General features: G+C 48.8%; 4 protein-coding genes across 4 annotated transcripts in view; all 4 read left to right on the top strand.

The window, feature by feature from the left end:
- The window catches only part of LOC310808091 (RNA-binding protein 10-like), a gene marked incomplete at its 5' end in the record, with an annotated part of 7,888 nt that extends 7,652 nt beyond the window's left edge, over window positions 1-236 (top strand). Inside the window, 1 exon segment of the mRNA XM_083674791.1 lies at window positions 1-236. This exon segment is cut by the window's left edge and continues 871 nt beyond it.
- A 1,660-nt stretch (window positions 237-1,896) lies between these two features.
- lrrc23 (leucine rich repeat containing 23) lies at window positions 1,897-6,741 on the top strand (the record flags this gene model as incomplete). Its single annotated transcript, XM_083674790.1, has 8 exons — window positions 1,897-2,001; window positions 2,535-2,644; window positions 3,032-3,152; window positions 3,295-3,436; window positions 4,087-4,217; window positions 4,419-4,555; window positions 5,004-5,208; window positions 5,578-6,741. The coding sequence occupies 8 exons, from the start codon at window positions 1,897-1,899 to the stop codon at window positions 5,617-5,619; spliced, it is 993 nt and encodes a 330-aa protein (XP_083530916.1). The 3' UTR covers window positions 5,620-6,741.
- Window positions 6,742-6,875: 134 nt separating this feature from the next.
- On the top strand, window positions 6,876-16,227 carry tktb (transketolase b). Its single transcript, XM_083674619.1, has 14 exons — window positions 6,876-7,101; window positions 9,200-9,317; window positions 9,442-9,555; window positions 9,922-10,019; window positions 10,407-10,598; window positions 10,846-10,973; window positions 11,095-11,291; window positions 11,715-11,879; window positions 13,211-13,367; window positions 13,493-13,623; window positions 13,743-13,826; window positions 14,018-14,114; window positions 14,293-14,412; window positions 14,858-16,227. The coding sequence occupies exons 1-14, from the start codon at window positions 6,995-6,997 to the stop codon at window positions 15,028-15,030; spliced, it is 1,881 nt and encodes a 626-aa protein (XP_083530745.1). The 5' UTR covers window positions 6,876-6,994; the 3' UTR covers window positions 15,031-16,227.
- A 2,491-nt stretch (window positions 16,228-18,718) lies between these two features.
- The window catches only part of LOC310808830 (extracellular matrix protein 2), a gene marked incomplete at both ends in the record, with an annotated part of 14,974 nt that continues 11,192 nt past the window's right edge, over window positions 18,719-22,500 (top strand). Inside the window, 7 exons of the mRNA XM_083675931.1 lie at window positions 18,719-18,737; window positions 18,841-19,037; window positions 19,214-19,450; window positions 19,686-19,863; window positions 20,538-20,653; window positions 22,191-22,323; window positions 22,498-22,500. The exon at window positions 22,498-22,500 is cut by the window's right edge and continues 155 nt beyond it. Of these exons, the coding sequence (XP_083532057.1) occupies window positions 18,719-18,737; window positions 18,841-19,037; window positions 19,214-19,450; window positions 19,686-19,863; window positions 20,538-20,653; window positions 22,191-22,323; window positions 22,498-22,500 (883 nt within the window). The remainder of the gene's footprint in view (window positions 18,738-18,840; window positions 19,038-19,213; window positions 19,451-19,685; window positions 19,864-20,537; window positions 20,654-22,190; window positions 22,324-22,497) is intronic.

Below are 22,500 nucleotides of genomic sequence, written 5' to 3'. Positions count from 1 at the left end.
TCTGGGGGAAAAAAAGAAAAAAAAAAGTTGAATTTCAGTAACTTAATAATGGTATGAAGGTGTGTTTCTCCTGCCTCACCCAACCTGATCCACCCTTTGAAACACATTCAGCATGGGGAGATATTTATTAACCTAGCAGTGTCTTCACAGTAATATTCACTCATTCCTGAGATGTCTCACACTGAGATGTCTATATTTCTGAACACAACAATACTTAAACAGCGTGTGTTTCTACATGTGTGGTTGTCACAACATTCTGTTTCCAAACATTTTGCACAAGCGGTGGTTAGAAAAGAGGAATTCATATTGTGTCTAATATATGCAATCGAGCCAGAGCTCTATAAAGGATATTTTACTGTTTACTGCAACACCATGTCTGACACAACACATGTAAATAGAAAGGTGACACCCGTGGTGTGACTATGCAGTCACACCGGTATTCAGTACTGTATCAATGGCCCTGAGACTGGTTGGATGGTACCAGAGTACCAGTACAGCCTTGTAATGTAAATTAAGATGAACAGATTTGTCCTTATCTCAGAAGTCGCTGGGCAGGCTCACAGACCCCCTAGCAAAGTGTGTCCCATCTGACCCCGAGGCCCGTGTCTGCAGGAAGAACACGTTTGTCTGTGAAGGAGATGAGTGAACAAACACAGTAGAACACACAATGTTTTGATGTGTCCCAATATAGAAGATTTAGGCCTTTCGTTTTTTGTTCCAGTCTCAGGGTTACGTTTTGCTAATTGGGAGGGAAAAGAGAGATAGAGTGGGGGAAGAGAGAAAGAGTGGAAGAGTGGGGAAAGAGAGAAAGTGAACGAGAGAAAGATGGAAAGAGAGAGACAGAAACAGAGACAGAGACAGAAACAGAGAGAAAGATGGAAACAGAGAGAAAGATGGAAACAGAGAGACAGAAACAGAGACAGAAACAGAGAGAGACAGAAACAGAGAGAGACAGAAACAGAAAGAGAGAGAGACAGAAACAGAGAGAGACAGAGACAGAAAGAGAGAGACAGAAACAGAGAGAAAGATGGAAACAGAGAGACAGAAACAGAGAAACAGAAACAGAGAGAGACAGAGACAGAAACAGAGAGACAGAAACAGACAGAAACAGAGACAGAAACAAGAGAAACAGAGACAGAAAGAGAGAGACAGAGACAGAAAGAGAGACAGAAACAGAGAGACAGAAACAGAGAGACAGAAAGAGAGACAGAAACAGAGAGACAGAAACAGACAGAGACAGAAACAGACAGACAGAAACAGAGAAACAGAGACAGAAAGAGACAGAAACAGACAGAAACAGACAGGAGCTCCGCGTCACAGCTTTCTGAGCTGTGGCTGCTGATGTCGTTTCCATGGTAACGGAACCACGCAGTGTGAGTTAGCTAGCTAGTCGGAGGTAAGTGCTAACGAGCTACTTTTTAATTGTTTTAAAACCACACAAACCTGGATCAGACAACTTAGTCCACTTCAATACAGTATAAGGGTCCCAACGTTGAGGCTTACATGTCCGACTGTCAATAGTTAGCGAGCTCAATACAAAACTGTTAGCAAGCTAGCTAATGGACTGAGTGTCTAAATGACGGAGATCACAACTCAGAATAACATGTCATGTACAATTCATTATACTGACTAATTAACTAGCTACTGGCTTCATGCCTAATAGTTAGTAAGGACGCGGACAGATATATTAAGCCTAAACAGATCTATCTATAGCCTATGACTAGTAAGTTGATGAATAACTGTTACAGTAACATAGGCAGCAAAATGATAAGGCCTATTTCACATACATCACTGATCGGACTTGTTCTTGTCGGCTACGTGAACTGCGAAATGACCTGTCACCTCCTCCCCAGAGGACAGACAGGCAGGCAGACAGACAGACAGACAGGCAGCACCATGTCCGAGATAGAGGAGGACGACCTGGGCCTGTCAGAGGGAGAAGACGCAGCAAACGAGGAAGGACACGGAGAGGACGACCACACGCCTGAACAAGAGGACAAGGTACGCCTGATGCCACACTGTCTTCTGTTCACTGAATAAAGGGCTACTGTTCACTTCTGTTCACTGAATAAAGGTGCATCTAGACAGTCTAAATGGCCTCCTGTCCTTGTCTCTTCCACTTCAACGGCACCTGGTCTACCATCAAGAGGATGGTCGGGTGATGAGATGGTGGTTCAGTCTGTGAAGTTACCTGTCCAGGTCTCTCACTCGTTAGACACAGGGAACAAGGCCACCTCAGAATGTTCCTCACCTCTACACAGCCGCCTAATAATCAACCAATCAAATCACTTTCTCACATCTCAGAATATTATGACTGATAGTCAAGTCATCTATATAGGGTAAGGTCGCTGTCTTATCTCTCTGCCAGTAGAGAATGAAGGGGTTGCTTGATATTTTTGATAGTTTTCCCACCAATTAATGCTCCATAAGTCGCTGGCCCAAGATTCACACACCTGCCTGGGGCAGCAGTGTGACAACAGGCTTATCTGTTTTTTTGGGGGTAAATTGTTCATCCCTCCACCCTTTGTCCGCAGATAGAGCCATGCCCTCTGACCCAGGAAATGATCGTTCAGGGCCTGTCGTTGCTCTGCCGGACAGGAAACGGCTTGGCCCACGCCTTCGTCAAGTTGGACCTGAAAGACAGGTGAACAGCGCAGGACACATTTCCAAACCGTGGCTTCTAGCCAGAAACACCCAGTCAAACCCCCCCTACATTACCTGTATCCCCTGATGTGTCCCCATACCACCACCTATCCTCATTTGCCCTTTCTACTCCTAATAATAATAATAATAATAACACATTAAATGTGTATAGCACTTTCTCATGGACTCAAAGCACTTTACATGTCAAAAATGAAAATAAAAATATAAGAGGACAGTCACAGAACATACATGACATACAGCCCTCTATATTAAAGGCCTGCCTGGATAGGTGGGGTTTTAGCAAGGTCTTAAGTCTCCTGTCTTCTCCTCCATCTCCTCTCCCTCCCTCCTCTCCCTCCCTCCCTCCCTCTTCCCCCTCCCTCCCCAGGCGTCTGACAGACATGGTCCAGATCAGCAAATTTGTCCACCTGCGTTTCCTGGACATCTCCTCCAACCACATGTCGGACCTCTCCCCCCTGACGGCACTGACCCAGCTGCTCTGGCTGAAGGCAAATATACCAACATGATGAACTTTTAAACAATTCCACGATTGAAAAGTGTCATACTTCAGGGAATGCTAACAGAGCTAATGCCAACAGAGCTACTGCTAACGGATGATGTGTCTCCTGGTTCCTACTCTCGTTGCTATAGGCTGATGGGAACATGGTGACGGGGTTCAAAGGTCAGCCCCTGTGTCAGCTGACCTACCTGCAGTGGCTGAGCCTGGCTCTGAACCGACTGAAAGATCTGGAGGGCCTCGGCAGTCCGGCCCTTGAGACCCTCAACCTCATTGGTCAGTCTGATTTCATACATCTTAAACCCTTGGATGCCATTTATCATAAGTGCCCTTCGCTTTATCACAGGTGATAGTTGTCATACTCATCATTGCTTTATCACAGGTGATAGTTGTCATACTCATCCTTTACCAAAAGGTTGACTGGACCTTGTTAAAGTTCTGTAGATCGCACCATTACTCCCTTTTTGTATAACTGCATAAGTTCCCGGCTTACCTAACCTCGTTATTGAAGTACTTATTGAACATAAGTTACCAAATAAGTTCTCAGTTCTCAGAGGTGGTTAACTCTTGAGGTTCCTCGGGTCTCCACCGAATTGGGTAAATCCGCTTTTAGTTGTGGTGCTCCTCACTGCTGGAACAATCTACAGAGAACCTTACAGTTGGTTGTTTTGTATGATGTATGGTTGTAAATTGTGTGTACGCAGGGTACCCTTGTAAAAGAGACCTTGGTCTCAATGGGCCTCCCTGCCAAAGTAAAGGTTCAAATTAAAACTTAAAAAACAAACGTTTTGTATTTGAGTCCAAAGCCCTTGCTGCACAATTGGATAGGCAGTGTTTCTGTCCTGTGGCGTGAGATGTACAGTGAGATAGTCCTGTACTGTATGATAAGTGATGTCACGTCTGTGATCTGACTGGTTGTCTTCTAGGTAATGGTATCCAGAGAATCTCTGGGCTGCAGTACAACCGCCTCACCAACCTGGTGACTCTGGAACTGAGAGGGAACCACCTGGAGACCACAGATGGCATCTACCTCCCCAACCTGCGCAGACTATACCTGGTATAGTCATCCTTTACCTGTGGAAGAACCACTGACCTCTACCCTAACCCTAACCATAACCCTAACCCTAACCCTACCACAAACTTCTACACAGCGTCGCAAGCCTTACTAACCCAAAACATTAGCTATTTATAACTTTAACTTACTCGCCTGTTAAACCCCTCACCCTGACCTCCAACCCCTATGCTGCTCCCTCTGCAGGCCCAGAATAGTATCAAGCGTCTGGAGGGTCTGGGCAAGCTGGAACGCCTCACCACCCTGCACCTCAGAGACAACCAGCTGGAGACGCTGGACGGAATCAGCCCCAACATGAAGTCTCTCCAGTACCTCAACATCAGGTACACAACACTGTAACACCAACACAACACAGGTACTACACAACACCAACACAACACAGGTACTACACAACACCAACACAACACAGGTACTACACAACACCAACACAACACAGGTACTACACAACACCAACACACCACAGGTACTACACAACACCAACACACCACAGGTACTACACAACACCAACACAACACAGGTACTACACAACACCAACACAACACAGGTACTACACAACACCAACACAACACAGGTACTACACAACACCAACACAACACAGGTACTACACAACACAGGTACTACACAACACCAACACAACACCAACACAACACAGGTACTACACAACACAGGTACTACACAACACCAACACAACACAGGTACTACACAACACAGGTACTACACAACACCAACACAACTATACAACTGTTGTGACTCTCTCCGTTCTCCTCCTAGGGGTAACCTGGTGTTTACCCAGCGTGCTTTGCGTAGCCTGGTGGGCGTGTCACGGACGCTGCGAGCTCTGGTCCTGGCAGAGAACCCTCTGGCAGAGATAGAGGACTACCGCCTGTGTGTTCTGACGCGCCTGCCTCTGCTGGAGAGGCTGGATAAGGAGCCCATCTCCCTGGAGGAGAAGGCAGAGGCACAGGAGAGGCTCAGGGTACGTCGGAAATATATAATGATCCATTGTGAGACTGTTTTGGACATGGTAGGAGCAGAAAAAAGGATCTGAAATGAAACTAAACTGAAAGGAAATCTGCAAAGTGAGCGTAGAGAATGCATGCACCGTGCTCTCACGAGATGCACCAAGAGGCTAAAAAACACTTAGTAGCTTTTATTCAAGTTGGCATGTAACATCTGAGCGGGCCTGTGTGTTTACAAAACATTACATTGTCCGGAGGTGGATGTTGGCCTGAGGTAGGAGACCGCTGTGATGTCAATAAGCTGCTCTATGACAGGGTGTCTGTCTCTGAAGGAGACTGTTGTGATTTCAATAAGCTGCTCTATAACAGAGTGTCTGTCTCTGTAGGAATTTGAAGATGAAGAGGCAGCAGAGCAGGAGGATTACTGAAGACTCACCACTGCACCAGAAACCAGAACCGTTCCCAGTGTATGGCTGTGGGAGAGGGACCCGTCCCAGTGTGTGGTTGTGGGACAGGGACCACAACAGTGTGTGTGTGTGTGCATCTGTTTCTGTCTGTCTGTGGAGGGAGTGTATGCAGGCAAGGGTGTACACAGGGCGTGAGGACGGTGTGTTATTTTAGTCCGATGACCCATTTGAGTTCTTTTCTATCTCATCATTTATTTTTATGTTCATTGTTTAGAAACTAAATGTAGCCTCCCTGACCTGGCATTGACCAAAGAATGTTGTATTAATATTAATATGTATTGTCTAAAACAGTTGATCTCTTTGTCTGACAATGTGCTCCAACTAGTCTGGAAGTCATATTTTAGGTGTGAGTACACAATTACATTAAGTAGATTAACACATATTTAAACTTTAAATAGCCGGGGTACTGTTTCAAAGACAAAGGGAACATGAGGAGTTGAGATTTCAGCTTTGCGTCACAGACCCATGTTGTTTTCCCTGAGTAAGAATGAGAGAGCAGAATCAGACCCACACTTCCCTGTTGGCAGCCTTCCAGTAGCTTTGTGCAGACCGACTTAAAGGTACAGTGCAAATATGGGAACTACTAGCACTAGGCGTGACGACACCATCTCCGAGAAATATTTCAACTCATTTCTAGGTTTAATATACTGTCAAATCACCGTAGCAGTTATACAGAGTGCATGTCTGCTGATAACAGGTTGGACATTTGGAAAACCTTTGAGTTCATGACTGTACATCTTCTGATCTAGTGTTCAAACACTGGGCTCATCCCACACTGCACCCCAGTGTCCCCCGTGGTTATCAGATGTTGCATCATTGCATCATTCCACCTGTCATGAAACAACTCCTTCTTGTGAAATAGTTGGCATGGGAAACACATTCCCTCACACTCACACACTGTATTTCCTCATAGTCCTCCCATGCCACATAATGAGTGAATTGATCACTGCATAGATTACTACCATCTCTGACTGTGCCAGACGGGTTATACCAGCCTGGTCACATATCTGGGACCACCCTGACCCTTATCAATTCCCATGCATGCCCTAATATCATTAGTGGACAAAGACCCGAAACTGACTGGAGAATAGATCTGGATCAACTTTCTTTGTGCACAAAAAGCGCGATGTGTTTCGTCCAATCCCTGGGGCGGGTGGGAGGGGTCGGGGCAGATATAAACCGCGGTCTCTCCCTCCCTCCTCCTCGTTTCAGCCTGCCTTGAAACCTGCCGTCCACCTGACTCTCTCTCTCTCTCACCGCAGACGACACCGCAAGCTTCGGCGCTACTATTGAAATATTTGCGGTTCATATTTGACCACAGTTTAACATAGCAAACATGGCCAGCTACCACAAACCCGACGAGAAGACCCTGCAGGGCCTGAAAGATATCGCCAACAAGCTGAGGATTAACTCTGTCAAGGCAACGTGCGCCTCTAACTCCGGGTAAGTCATGGAAATTAAAAAAAAGACACAAAGTACCGAGTAATGGATGATTGATCAGGTATTAAACGTCGCCGTTGAGTGGGCGGGTTCTGCTACACATGGGACTTCTCTGTGTGGACGGAGTTGTGTTTGTTTAGTTCGCTGTAAAGCTTTCATTTGTACTGGCTAGGATGTATTCATAATTAGTAAGTTAATTATATAAACTGGCGTCGACGTGGCCTGTGACCCTCATGTGAATCAAATTAGCCTCGTTAGCCACCTGTGACGTTTCAGGTTCAAGTTTGAATGAACGACAGGCTTGGAGCTAGCTGAGGTAGCAGCTAAAGCTACTCATTTGGTAGCATTGCTGCAGACTGCGATGCGACAGCTAATGAAGCTAACTGTGGCTACTAGGAGTCACATGGAGAGGAGCGGCCGTCCCGTGGTCGTCTGGATGCTGCACTTTAAAGATGCAGACGAGTCTCAAACACTACACTATCTACTATGTACATGTATGACTGCATGGTCTGTCTAGTCAGGGGTGTTGGATGGTCATCATCCATGTCAAATCAGTTGCGACTCCTTTTGTAGCAGCTTAACATTGTCTTCAACTCAGAAAATGTAATTTCTCAAGTCGAGTTAAACGAGCGACTTCCCCTCCCGTTGACCGCAGCAGTGTTGCCCCAGAAGCGGGTCTATCAGTGACGCGGGGGAGTGTCCCAGTCTGGACAGGAGGGTTGTTTCTGTCAAAGGGCGGATGAGTAACTCCCTTGGTCATGGAACACGACCTTCTCCTTAGTATGACAATGTAGCCGGTGGGACAGTCTCCTCTGAACTGACTGATTACAGCCCTCATTTTACACCTGTGATATTAGTTCAGACTAGACTCACCTGTTCCTGTGTTCACATTGCTCCAGTGTGAGCCCTGTGAATATACGTTGGGAATAGGTTGGGCTCAGTTCAGACCAGGGTGTGTAGGAGAGCCACCTGTGGCCATGCATGGACACAAGCACTTCCTGTACTTCCAGTTCAGGGAATAAAAGGCTGATCTTTACTCTTTCTACAATACGCTACTGTCTGCTTACTGGCGTCATTCAGAGGTGGCCAGATACTTCCTCCTACCTTATTACTGGAAGATGTACCCTCTGTTTTATGACGATGCATGTAGACAAACCAGTTTAATAACTTCCTTCAAGGAAATTACTTCCCTGCCCTGGACATGGTCTCAGGGTTTTGCAAAGGAAGCGAATGTGTGGTGTTTGGCCATGGTCAGACTGGTCTCCACTCTCTCATGAATGTCTTCTGACTTACCTGAGGCTGCTGTTATGATGAGACTAGGGTGGTTCCGCATCCACTGAGGGAAGTGACCTTGAAGGACTTATGGTCCAGTTCCTGTGCACTTGATTGTGTGATTTGTACTGTCGTCCAATTTAGCGATTATGTCCTAACTATTATATTCCAGCAGGTTTCCCTCACCAGAAGAACCAGGGGGTAAATGGGAAAAGCACCATGTTGCAGTTTCATTTTTTTGAAGTGTGGAATGTGAACGTTAACAGTTTGAATAAGACAATAACCCAATGTCCTGTGTCCCCACAGTGTGAAATGTTGACATTTTCAGATTAACTTGCATAGGGAAGCAGAGCTGATATTGGCCAACGCATGCAGGGTTTCCAAACCTGTCCGATTACAATATTGTGACCACTGCTCTCACCAACTAACGGTTTCACAACCCAGCCTGCCTTTCTCTGGAGAATGTTACTGTCGTCAAGGCATGATTATGGTGTGGAATAGAAGAGTAATGTTAGTATGAGTGCTGTCTGTCAATCAGACTTACCTCCTCATTGAGGGGTTGGTTGTGGTCCAATGCACCCCCTAGTGTTTGCTGAGTGAACTTGCACTGTAGCTCTAACAATGGAAGAATACTTTGTTTACCACTTCTGTAAAAAGTGTTTGTTACACTGTTTCAGGACTCGTATCCTGATGTAGGGGCTTAAAAAAATAAAATAAGTAAAAGTAAGATGTTTGGGTACTTGATGGACCACCGTAACGTGCATGTCCGTGGTTCCCGTCTAACTGAAGTGTCACTAACAGCCTGCTCTCCCCCCCCCCCCCCCTCCAGCCACCCCTCCTCGTGCTGCAGCGCTGCAGAGCTCATGTCTGTGCTGTTCTTCCACACCATGCGCTACAAGTCCACCGACCCACGCAACCAATGTAACGACCGGTTCATCATGTCCAAGGTTAGCCCTCCCCACACACACACACACACAGTTGTCTGATCTTGCACTCTCAGGGTGACTCAAGCATAGTCAGTGTAGCCCCAGTGTTCTGATTGGCTCTCTCCTCTCCCCCCCCCCCCCCCAGGGACACGCAGCCCCCATCCTGTACGCCGCCTGGGCGGAGGCGGGCTACGTGCAGGAGTCTGAACTCCTCAACCTGCGGAAGCTCGACTGTGTGCTGGAGGGCCACCCCACGCCTGTAAGAACCTCAATGCACCGTACACTACACTTTACTTACTACCCACTACTACAATAACTTTGTGTGTTTTACTGTCATTACTTTTAGTGCTTATGTTTGTGTACTTATTATTAATGTGTTGATGTAGCACTCCTCTGCCTGAAGGGCTTTGTTGCATTGTGTACTTTTTTTATGATGTAATGACAGAAACTTGAAACTGGACCTTGAACCCACCCCCTTAGAGGAATATTCATAGAATAAAGGCCTTTATCTGCCCCTCCTTACAGAACACCATGTATCTGGGTCGTTGTTATTGTTCCTTAATCAGGTGTGGTGGTTGTCTTGAGCAGGTTTGGCTGTTGATTCTAACACTGACTTGTTCTACAGAAACTGGCTTTCGTTGACGTGGCAACTGGTTCCCTGGGGCAGGGTCTCGGGGCTGCCTGCGGGATGGCCTACACTGGGAAGCACTTCGACAAGTCCAGGTGAAGAATTGTGCATGTGCACTTGTGTAACCGTACCATTAGGACTATCCACAAGGCATGATTAGTGGTTGACTTTCTAGCTAACTTTTCCAAAGTAAAGGAAGATGACTCCATATTGGCTTGGAGCCGTCACCATATTGCTTTCACCTGTCCCGTTGTTGCAGATCTTTAGAGCGTTAGGGCTAGGCTGATCTGTAAAGAGCAGGAAACAAGTTGGACGATGTATTGTCTGTTTGCTGATCGTTTCCAGCTTTTAATGGGGGGCCTCTAATCTTCACTTCCCAAATCCTGACAGTGATGTTCCTGCTCTTCCTCCATTGCCACTGTGATGGCTGCGGAGGGCGCTGTAACACCAGCTGATCCTAACATGTCCTCTTATCTGTCCAGCTACCGTGTCTACTGCATGATGGGGGATGGGGAGAGCTCGGAGGGCTCCGTGTGGGAAGCCATGGCGTTCGCCTCCTACTACCAGCTGGACAACCTGGTGGCCATCTTGGATGTGAACCGTCTGGGCCAGAGCGAGCCTGCTCCCCTGCAGCATGACATGGAAGTCTACCGCAAACGCTGCGAAGCCTTCGGGTGAGTCCTTCCTTCGTCTCTTCCCCCCCTCTTCTGTCTCCTGTCCTTGCTCTTCCCCCTCAACCTCCGTTCTCCCTGGTGTCCCTCAACCCTCCCCTTTTTTCTGTGCTTATTCTCTCCTCAGACACCAAGTTAAGTGGGTTCATACTCAACTTGTTTTGCACGAAGGTTGCTTAATGTTTCCTGTTTTGGTGTGTGTAAATGTTTGTCATAGCCCAATGTGTTATGTAACTCTGTCTCTCTGTAGCTGGAACACGTATGTGGTGGATGGTCATGATGTGGAGGAACTGTGCAAGGCTCTGTGGCAGGCCCAGCAGGTCAAAGGCAAACCTACTTGCATCGTCGCCAAGACATTCAAAGGCAAAGGACTCAAAGGTGAAGGTTACCAGCATACCGCTCCTCAGCGTTTCCATGCCTACACTGTTCACATGGTCAGGGTGATGCAGGAGGTTGTACTGTTTGAACTCTGTACTGATTCCCTGCTGTCTGTCTTCAGGCATCGAGGACTTGGACAACTGGCACGGGAAGCCTATCCCCAAGGACCGCGTGGATGAGATCCTGAAGGACCTGCAGTCCCAGATCCAAGTCCCCAACAAACACCTCACCCCTGAACTGCCCAAAGAGGACACAGCCCCTGCTGACCTGGCCCCCATCCGCCTGCCCGAACCCCCTGCATACAACCTGGGAGACAAGGTAACTTGTAGGACAGTATTTGTACTGGATCAGTATTTGTACGGTCATTTTGGACAACAGTTGTCTTCTGTTCTCCTCCCAACCCCCCCAATACAAACAGGAGTATGATGCACAATTTACTATAAACTTCAGTTCCAAAACTATTAGAGGTGTCACTGGCCTGGTGCTGAAACCAACAACTGTTGGAATGAGCTGGGTCCATCTGTTGTGGTTGTGCAGCCTAAAATCAACCATTAATCTATGGGTTAAAGTTCACTCCTGAGTTCACCCCACTGCAGCACTAAACCTCAAGGCAGGACTAGTGGAGTTGGTTTAGTAAGGAGCGCCTCCACCCCTGCAGACTGTCTTAAAGACACTCTAGATTACAGATATGAACCTGCAGATGCTGACCTGTCCCCCTCTCCCCACCTCCCTCCCTTTCAGATGGCGACCCGTCGCGCGTACGGTACTGCTCTGGCCAAGATGGGTCGGGCCAGCCAGAGAGTGGTGGCTTTGGACGGAGACACCAAGAACTCCACCTTCTCTGAGTCCTTCAAGAAGGCCCACCCCGAGCGCTACATCGAGTGCTTCATCGCTGAGCAGAACATGGTGAGGAGGGAAGACCTTCTAGATGGTCCAGCCCACGTTAGACAGCACAGGGGAGAATGGGCCCTTAACAGTAGTGTGAAATCAGGAGCCAAAAAGTTGGTCTGTGTGGTCTGCTGCGCCTCAGCTGGTAGAGCATGGCGCTAACGATGCTGAGGTTGTGGGTTTGATTCCTGCTGGGACCATATGTACTGAAACATTGCTGTGTGCACAGACTAGGTCGCTTTGGATAAAAGGGACAACTAAATTGCATGTGATATAATAGATATGTCTTTTGCTCAACTACATGCAAATACTAAACCACTGCAGAACACTGAGGGGGAGGGAGGGACATGGATTCTGGCAGGCAGGACAGATGTGCATGATGTGTTTGCAGACGATGTATGGGGATGTGGGATGTTCTCCACTGATGGCGGCATTCTCCTCCCGGGATGTTGGGGTCAGATCTCCAGTCTGTATCCAGTACCTCCTTAATGAAGGAGGGAATGGTCAGGGGAGGCAGCATCCAGGCATGGAGCTCTGACGTCAGACTCTGAGGAAAGCAGGGCTATTAATACTACTGTTACAGATGTAGTGACCCTTCTGGCACACTGTACATGTCAAACGCTATAATCAGCTCCAAGTCGGTCTAATCTGTTACTCTTCACTCTCTGGCCCTGTAATCCTCAATCCCGACACTGCCGTCAATCAATCGCATGTTTTAATCAGATGTATTTGTGCAGCACTGACGGACAAATGTCAGTGTTTCACAATGTCAACAAAAAATACAATATACATTATACAACCCCCCCCCCCACACACACACACGTAAGCCAAGGGAAAAAAAACCTCCCCAGAGGGGAGAAGAATATAAAGGGACAGTGGCAAGGAAACACTCTGTTCCACACTTGAGACCCCTGTCGAATGTCTCGCTTCCTCATCCAAGACCGAAACACACAGCCTAACCCTAACCCTGTGAGGAGCAAGGAGCCTCCTGACACTGACCCAACAGTGAACTGGAGCTGTAGTTATCTTGACTAGTTTTCTGTTGTACTGGGATGTGAGTGCATTCTGTGTCCAAGGTTTTCTCTAGAATTGAGTCACAAAGTAGCTAGACTTTCTGCCTTACTCAAGGACAGATGAAGTCCAGAACCGAACTGAAGAGTAGCCAAGAATGTCACTGCAAGGTTTCTCCCTTCCTTGAAGTAACCCGAGGATGCATTGGTGAAGGCCACGCAGGAGACAGGTTGCCACTTGTTCCTTCACGTCGATTACTTCAAGGAAGGCTTGAAGAAGGGGCCTGTCTGAAGGCGTAAATCCACCCTAAGGCTCTTTTTCTTCCTCCTTTGTTGTAGGTGAGCGTCGCCATTGGCTGTGCTACACGTGACCGCACGGTGGCCTTCGCCAGCACGTTCGCTGCCTTCTTCTCCAGAGGCTACGACCAGATCCGCATGGCGGCCATCTCCCAGTCCAACGTCAACCTGGTGGGCTCGCACTGCGGCGTCTCCATCGGTGAGCTGTGTGTGAGCGCTGTGTGAGCTGTGTGTCCCTGTTGATGCGTGGAGTGTGAGTCCACTGTAGCGTCTGTTGCTTGTCCCGTCTTGACCAAACAAATGTTGCCTCTCTGTCCTGCTCAGGTGAGGATGGCCCCTCCCAGATGGCCCTGGAGGACCTGGCCATGTTCAGAGCTATCCCAACATGCACCGTGTTCTACCCAAGCGACGCCGTCTCTGCAGAGAGGGCTGTGGAGCTGGCTGCCAACACGCAGGTCAGAACCAGGGAGTGTGTGTGTGTGTGGGGCAGTGTAGTAGTATCCTGCTCTAAGCTGTGCATGTGTTGCAGTCTAGTGTCCTGCTTCTAACCGTTCAGTCTCTCTCTCGCTTCCAGGGGATCTGTTTCATCCGTACCAGCCGACCGGAGACCAAAGTCCTGTACTCGCCTGAGGAGAAGTTTGAGCTGGGTGTGGCCAAGGTAAGAACCGTCTCTGGATGCGTCTGAAAGGTCTCCTGTGGCTTCCATCTCCTCTTGGCAGGCGCGCTGACCAGAGAAAGTACTTACCTGGTCGGCCAGGTGAGGGAGCCACAGGAGACTGGGAAACCATTGAGGGTTCTGTTGGATCGAGAAGAGATTTGTCGAGTTTTCTAACGGTGTTTCCTCACCAGGTGGTGCGTCAGTCTGACAGTGACAAGGTGACTGTGATCGGCGCTGGCATTACTCTACATGAAGCCCTGGCTGCTGCAGATGAGCTGGCCACCTCGGGTAAGACTGCCCCCTAGTGGTCGAGCAGGGGAAGTGCCACAAATAATACTGAACTCATGACTGCAACGTTTGGGGATCGCTGATGGGGTTGAAGACATGCTCCTGTCTGTAGTTTGATAGATTTCTTCTAGTTGTTTGGCTTGTGAGTATTGTGTGTAAAACACAACTTCTTCTCTAGGAGTGAACATCCGTGTGATCGACCCGTTCACCATCAAGCCCCTGGACGCCGCCACCATCGTATCCAACGCCAGAGCCACCGGCGGCAGAATCATCACCGTGGAGGACCACTACAAAGAGGGTAGGTGGCTGTCTCAGAGACCACTGAGATGAGGGACATAATTATGTGTTTAACTCAAGTGCCGGGGGTGAATAAAGTCACAGAAATGGTCAACATTCTAGAATGCCAAGGGTGACTCTATTTATCCATTTTTGGTGAATTTTGATGCTTCATGTTTTAGCCAAAGTGTTGGGTTAGGATTATAGACAAAACACTACTTGAAAAAAAAAATCCTTCTAGCATTGACTGCCTATGGCCCCTAGTCTGAGCATAGATTACTTTCTTATGATGACTGATGGATAGATGATTCACTTACAACAAATACATTTGTTTAAGTATGTCGCTTTGGATAAAGATGTCTGCTAAATGCCATAAATGTAAACACTTGACACTGTAGGTTTTGAGTGTTCTGGAACTCTGGCTGTTCTGGAACACAGTGAGTTAACCCTGCCCTCTGCGTCTGTAGGTGGTCTTGGTGAGGCGGTGCTGTCTGCTGTGGGGGAGGAGCCCGGTATCGTCGTGACCCGCCTGGCGGTGACCCGCGTTCCTCAGAGCGGCAAGCCTCAGGAGCTGCTCGACCTGTACGGCATCAGCACCAAGCACATCGTCGCAGCCGTGCGCCAAGCCTTCGCCAACTGAGGAGAACACAAACACGCCACCTCTCCCCGTCTCTGACCCCTGACCCCCTCAGTCTGACGTCTACGCTTCCGCTCCACCACCTGCCCTCTGGCACTAATGCTGAATAGAAAGTTCTAGCGCCACCATCAGTTTTTTAACATGAAGTGCAGCTCTTTGGCATGTGTGCTTAAACACCAGCAGCTCAAACAGGCCATCCATGGCAGAGGGGGCTAAGAGGACTAGTGTTTGTCTCTCACCATGTAGAGCTAATTCTGTTCCCCTTCCTAACCCCTAATGCACCTTAACTTAGCATCCTCTACCCTACAAGGGTTCCTTCTCTGTCCCTAGTACCATTTCCAGCGAAACCGCAGTCGTCTTTTGTAACCCATGTTTGAGTGGTTTGTTGCCAACGTGATCTGTCACTGAAGCATCTCGCTACTGTAACAGCAGCGCCGTGGGTCGGTGGTTATCCGTGAGCCAGAGCAGTGTTTTCAGTCCGTCCAGGTTGAAGTTCTTAGATCTGCTAAGAGTCAAGGTTAATACTGTATGCGTCGTCAAACGTCTTGTCCTGCAGGAGTCAACTGCTTGCCTCCTCCCATCATTCCTGTCTTCTCTTCCTCATTCCAACAATGTACTGTTTGCCGTGTTTCTTAATCAGCTGTTTAATCATTCCGTTGTTGCACTGTGACACCCCCCCCCCTGTTTCCCCATAGCACTGTTACTTTACTCAGCCATTTTGGCTCTTCCTTGAGCCAGCATGGTGGTTCACCTCTGTTTGCCACTAGTCAAAGCCCTGTAGCTGAGGCAGTGTGTTCACATTCATTTTATTTTTACATCAACAAATCTTGTATTCAATTCTAAAATGTTAAATGAAATGCTGCAGTCAGGCATTGGAAGGCTTTGTAGCAATGTACCAAATAGTCTTGCTCCAGTTCTGTTTCTTTGAGGCCTTCAGGGTGTCTCTAGACCCCCCCAGCACCTCTAGCTGGCTTGGTGTGATCGAGCCTCATGAGAAGACAGAGCTGGGCCTTCTGTCCCTCTACTGCTGGTTGACCAGTGCTTCTGGGCTGGACGGGGTCCTCTGTGCCTCTGTTTGCTGAAGTGCCACTGGGTGTCACCTGAGGTTTTACTCTGTTACTGATGGACTGAGGCTTCCTGGATGTCTGTGACTTGTTTGCATTGCTGTGGTTACACTGAAATAAAACTCACTTGACCCAAGGTTTGTCTTGTCTGTTTTTAATATAGCATACTGAGTAATAGAAATGTTTGCTTGAACAGAGGGTTTGCGTAGGGATGCTGAATGTCGTACGTTGGGGTTAGGTGTCGTACTGTACATACTGTCAGGATGACTGGCAGTCTGGGCCACACCGACCCCAGCTGTGTCGGTAAACACAACCCTGCGTCTGCACACCTGAACACAGGAGGGGGAGAGGGTGGCGTGGGGGGGAGGGTTGCAGGAAGGATGAGAGAGGAGCAGGTTGTTTTTTGGAAGGGTGAGGCAAGGTTGAGAAGGGGGGGGGGGGGATTGTGGGTTCCTCCATGTTCTTGTAAACCCGTCGAGTTTCTATGTTTATTGTCTCGAGTCATTTCAGGACAATCCTCAGACTGCGTCAGTGTTTACTGTAAAACAGCACCTCTGTCAAATGGGACCTTTTGGAGACAGTCTGGGTGAGGTTAGAATATCACTGTCTGTTTTTGGGACAGTCTCCCACACACACACCCTTCCTGCATAGACATACACACAGCTAAGCTAACCTGTAGTTTGAGCTAAAGACCTCAAAGTAAAATGTGGTTGAATACTGACTCATTTAGATCATAAACCTCCAATTTAATAATATGGTCAACATGGTTCAGTTCTTGGATACCAGGCAGGTTTTAGATTTACATAATGTACACTACACACACACACCTTATGAACCCCTGTAGCTGTTGTCTGTGATGTACATGAACATACCAACTGTGTGTGTGTGTTGACCAAACAGTGGCTGTCAGCAGGTTTCACCCTGTAGTGAGACTCCCAGCTCTGCTCAACAACACACTAAGCAGTAGCACCTGCTTGGCTCTGTGTGTGTGTGTGCGTTCATGAGTGTGTTAGCAAGTGTGTGTGTTAAAACCTTGACAGGGCCATCTTTCATTTCTGGTAGTCTTACTGTATTCCTCTTCATACGGAGGTGTCAATGGCGTGAGGCCAAGGGGAGATGACTCCAGCTGAGACTGTCGCTGTCTGCTCCTCCTGTCTCTGCCTCGGATCAGTTCACCTGACCGCAGTCCCTACTTTAACCATCAGGGTGAGAAATACAAAACTGACTTCAGATCAGCATCTAGGGGGTGACTTCACTGTATACTGCTAAGCTGAGTAGGACAAACCTTCCTCCTCCTCCTCCTCATCTGTCTGAGAGACAACATGATAGACCACTGTCTCCACGAACACAAATGATGTCATCATCACCATTGTGCATGTGATAAGGACTGTTTCTCTCCCCCCCCCTTTCTCTCTCTCTCTCTCTCTTTCTCTCTCTCTCTCTCTCTCTCTCCCTCTCTGTCTCCCCACCCAGGTGTCTGTTAGTTTAAGGCCGTGATGTGGGGGTGTAAAAGAGGAGGGGGATCTGTCTCTTTAGGGTGATGAACGAAGCCCTTTGTCTAGAATGTGAGAATGTACTTTTTTGACCTCTCCTCTCCGTGTCATGAACGAAGCCCTTTGTCTAGAATGTGAGAATGTACTTTTTTGACCTCTCCTCTCCGTGTCCTCCTCCTCCTCCTCCTCCTCCTCCTACTCCCCCTCCTTCCTCTCCCTCTTTTTTTCTCGCTTTTTCCTTTCTCACCTTCTTTTGAGCGTCTAGTGAGCGAGTGCAGCAGCTATCTCTCTGGGCAGAGAGTCTGGTCGGAGAAGGAGAACCGCAGCTTTCCTCCTGGGCTTCAAGTTCTCCTGTCCTCCTTTCTTCACCATCTTCTGGTCTTTCCACTTCGCGTCCCACCAGGTCTCGTCTGGGAGTGGATCCTCTCTGAGAAGGTGGTCTCCGGGTCTGCAGCCTCTCTGGAAGTGCTCTTTCCTCCTGGCCTGCTGGACTGGCTGGTGGTTTGCAAGCCCACTCCTGGTTCAAGAAGCTCCTGGTTCTGTTGTTGTTGAGAGGTTTTTTCTCCGGACTGCTTTGACCCGGGTCTAGAGGTCTGTTCCAGTTGCGGTACCGTGGGTTCAGGTCCATCAGCCTGACGTGACGATGCCGATGCCGAGGTTTGTGGTTCTGTGTCTTTGTGTGAGTGCTCTAGCTGCTGGGGGACAAACCCTGACCCACGGGGGACCCAGGGAGAGAGAACCTGACGCGGTGGGGGAGGAGGACACACACACGCCTGGCTCACCTGTCACACACACCGCTGACCTGGACACTCCTGAGGGAGAAACACCTGCCACACACACGCCTGGGAGGGATGCAGCAGTTCCTCTTCCCTCAGGTGAGCTTCTGGTTTCTCTGGGTGTTTCATGTTCGTCCTCCATATGTTTTTTTGTGTCTCTCTTGTTCTGAAGTTCATTTTGCACAACTATAAGGTAAACATGAACTGCATTCCTATTCTTGCAATCAATGCTGATATTTACCAGTTATTCAAACAGTACTTGAGTATCAATTGACCCTCATGAAATATCAAAACCAGTCAAATCAATACAGGTCGTTGTCATCTATAGCATTGACACAGCTGCTTTGTATTTGGAACAATGCATGTTCATATTGGGGGTCTGATCCTTCCCACGACTGAAGTAACCACTGCATTAGAAAGAATCTCCCCCCATCCCTTTTCTTTCAGCCCTCCCCCTCTCCCCGTCACTGACTGGTGAAGGAAGGAGGGAGGAGCAGAGTTCACTACCTGCGGAGGGAGAGGAGGGAGAGGAGGGAGAGAGGGAGGAGCAGAGTCCACTACCTGCAGAGGGAGAGGAGGGAGAGAGGGAGGAGCAGACGGAGGCCAACAGAGGGAGGAGAGGAGCTGCTGGGAAGAGGAGACATGCAGCAACAGTAGAGGCCACCGTGTACAGACTGGTGGGTGCTGTCCTGTGTGTGTGTGTGTGAGTGTGTGTGTGTGTGGTGTGTACGGGGTGTGTGTGTGTGTACGGGTGTGTGTCTGTGTGTCTGTATATGTTGTGCATACAGTATGTTCTGTCTTTGGATGCATCACCTCATGTCTTACTCTTACCCTGCATCTCTGTTGTGTGTAGGCAGGACTGGGGCGCCCCCTAGCAGGCTGGAGGAGGCGTAGCACGCGTGGAGGAGCCCCGGAGGAACAGCCAGGGGCTCTGGCCTCAGTATTGAAGGAGCTGCACAGTGAAAAGAATAAACTGATGGACAACCAGGAGAAGGAAGAGGAGGAGGAGGAGGAGGAGGAGGAAGATGATGATGATGACGATGATGATGACGATGATGATGAGGAGGAGGAGGAGGAAGAGGAGGAGGAGGTTTGTTTTTATGATATCTGTCTATGGCTGAATCGCCTTGTTTTTAATAGCATTTGTTTTTCATCTTTATTAAAAAAAAAATTAATAGCTTCTTGTTTTTCATCTTTATTAAAATTTGCCCAAAATATTGTACAATGTAACAATTAAGGTTGTCCATAACCATAAAATAATGATTTATAACTACTGGTTTTATTGCTTTGATAATCACTGTCATCATCATCAGGAAGAAGAAGAGGAGGAGGAGGAGGAGGAGAGTGAGTCTCCCACCAATCAGACGGTAGCACGCACGAGCTTCACAGAGTCCCTCCCAGGGGCGTGTCAGACTTCAGACGGACAGATCATCTGCAGGGGCGTCGGCATGACTCATCTGCCAATCATAACTGACCTGGTGGTCACGACCCTGGACCTGGCAGGTGAGGAGGGGCTTTTATTAGAAAAATATATTAAAAACAAAATAAAAAAAAAGTTTCTTCCTTTCTCTAGCACTGTGACTGCCGATGGAACGCTCTGATGGAAGGTTTTACTTCCGATGACTGATGTAGAGTTGATTCACTTACTTAGACAAATGTGCTTATTGTAAGTCACTGTGGAAAAAAAATCTGCTAAATGACTTAAAGAAAATGAGAAATCGAGTGGTTCTCCATCATTTGGAGTCCTATAATGATACGGTACCAGCCTGGCAGTATAGAGAACCCTCAGAGGAGACCTCAGAGGAGAACCCTCAGAGGAGACCTCAGAGGAGAACCCTCAGAGGAGAACCCTCAGAGGAGAACTCTCAGAGGAGAACCCTCAGAGGAGAACCCTCAGAGGAGACCTCAGAGGAGAACTCTCAGAGGAGAACCCTCAGAGGAGACAGAACTGGACTTTACTCAGTCAGGTTACGAGAGAGAGAGGGAGGGAGGGATGATGCTGCCACAGAACTGGTCTCACAAGAGGGTTGATGAAGTGTAGACATCTTATGTAATGTGTGGTAGTGCATCAGCTATATGTATTGTATAAGTATATATACTGTAGGTATATATGTGTGTGTGTGTGTGTGTGTGTGTGTGTGTGTGTGTGTGTGTGTGTGTGTGTGTGTGTCTGACAGAGAACAACATCAGTCTCATAGCCCTGCGGGGCTTCTCTGGGCTGCCTAACCTGGAGCGTCTGGACCTGAGCAAGAACAGGCTGGCCGACGCCTCGCTCAGCCCCGGCCTCTTCTCTGTGAGTCCCCCCTCCACCGCACACCTCACCTGGCCTGGCCGCACACACACGGAACACACACCGTCACACACACGGAACACACACCGCCACACACACGGAACACATACCGTCACACACACGGAACACACACCGTCACACACACGGAACACACACCGTCACACACACGGAACACACACCGTCACACACACGGAACACACACCGTCACACACACGGAACACACACCGTCACACACACGGAACACACACCGTCACACACACGGAACACACACCGTCACACACACCGTCTTCTGCCCTGCTGGCTTTAAAAAGCCTCTGTTCAATGACCATCTGTTCTATCATCACATCCTAATGGCAGAGTAGGCCTGTATGAGTCAGTGTGTACCAGGAATAGCCCCCACAGCCAGCGCCTGACCAAGGGGCGACCACAACGTGAGCACAGACTCTGACCGGCCTGGACTGCTGACCGCACTCTGACAAATCACAGAACGGCATCGCAGCCTCCTTTTTCAGGACTGTCGAGCAGCCAATGGGCCGGAGATGAAAAGAAAACATTATTTTAAGCAGAAATCATTTTTTTATGATATCCGTTTGTTCCTCATCTTCCAGTAATGACAGAGGCCTGGGGAGGCTGGCAGAACACAGGCAGAGAGACACGACTCATTGGTTTTACTGGTTTTACTGGGCATAGATCAACAAGACGCCCACCAGAAGGTTTACGCAAACAAACAAGAAAATAACAACCCAAACTAGTTTGTTTTGAAGAAACTGAAGAGAAAATAAAGCTTTATGCGCTGAGCTTCATGTTGTCTTTTTTCTGTGATTCTGTTCCACAGCCAACAATGTCCAGTTCCACTGTGCTTCCATTGGGTGAACTGGATTGGTTGGTTTTAGAACATGGTCCATTGTGCCTCTTCCATGGCCGTGACCTGTCCTCTCCTCCCTGTCTTCCCCTCCCTGTCTTCTCCTCCCTCTCTTCTCCTCCCTCTCTTCTCCTCCCTGTCTTCCCCTCCCTGTCTTCTCCTCCCTCTCTTCTCCTCCCTGTCCTCTCTTCTCCTCCCTGTCCTCTCCTCTCCTCCCTGTCTTCTCCTCCCTGTCCTCTCCTCCCTGTCTTCTCCTCCCTCTCTTCTCCTCCCTGTCCTCTCCTCTCCTCCCTGTCTTCTCCCCCCTCTCCTCTCTTCTCCTCCCTGTCTTCTCCTCCCTGTCCTCTCCTCCCTGTCTTCTCCTCCCTCTCTTCTCCTCCCTGTCCTCTCCTCCCTGTCCTCTCCTCCCTGTCTTCTCCTCCCTCTCTTCTCCTCCCTGTCCTCTCCTCCCTGTCTTCTCCTCCCTGTCCTCTCCTCCCTGTCCTCTCTTCTCCTCCCTGTCCTCTCCTCCCTGTCCTCTCCTCCCTGTCTTCTCCTCCCTCTCTTCTCCTCCCTGTCCTCTCCTCCCTGTCTTCTCCTCCCTGTCCTCTCTTCTCCTCCCTGTCCTCTCCTCCCTGTCCTCTCCTCCCTGTCTTCTCCTCCCTGTCCTCTCCTCCCTGTCGTCTCTCTGGTCCGTAGAACCTGACCCTGCTCAGGAAGCTCAGCCTGGAGGGGAACCAGCTGACCCAGATCCCACTGCTGCCACCATCTCTGGAGGAGCTCAAGATCAACGACAACAAGTTCACCAGACTCAACCCTCACAGCTTCAAAGGTGTGTGTGTGTGTGTGTGCGCGCGTGTGTGTGCGCGCGTGTGTACTTGAGTATCAGTGTGTGTGTGTGTGTGTGTGTGTGTGTGTGTGTGTGTAACACACACCTGCCTTGAGTATCAGTGTGTGTGTGTGTGTGTGTGTGTGTGTGTGTGTGTGTGTGTGTGTGTGTGTCCAGGTC

Source organism: Argentina silus (assembly GCF_951799395.1).
Source record: "Argentina silus genome assembly, chromosome: 8".
In the NCBI taxonomy this organism is placed as follows: Eukaryota; Metazoa; Chordata; class Actinopteri; order Argentiniformes; family Argentinidae; genus Argentina; species Argentina silus.
This window is presented reverse-complemented; position numbering and strand designations above follow the sequence as displayed.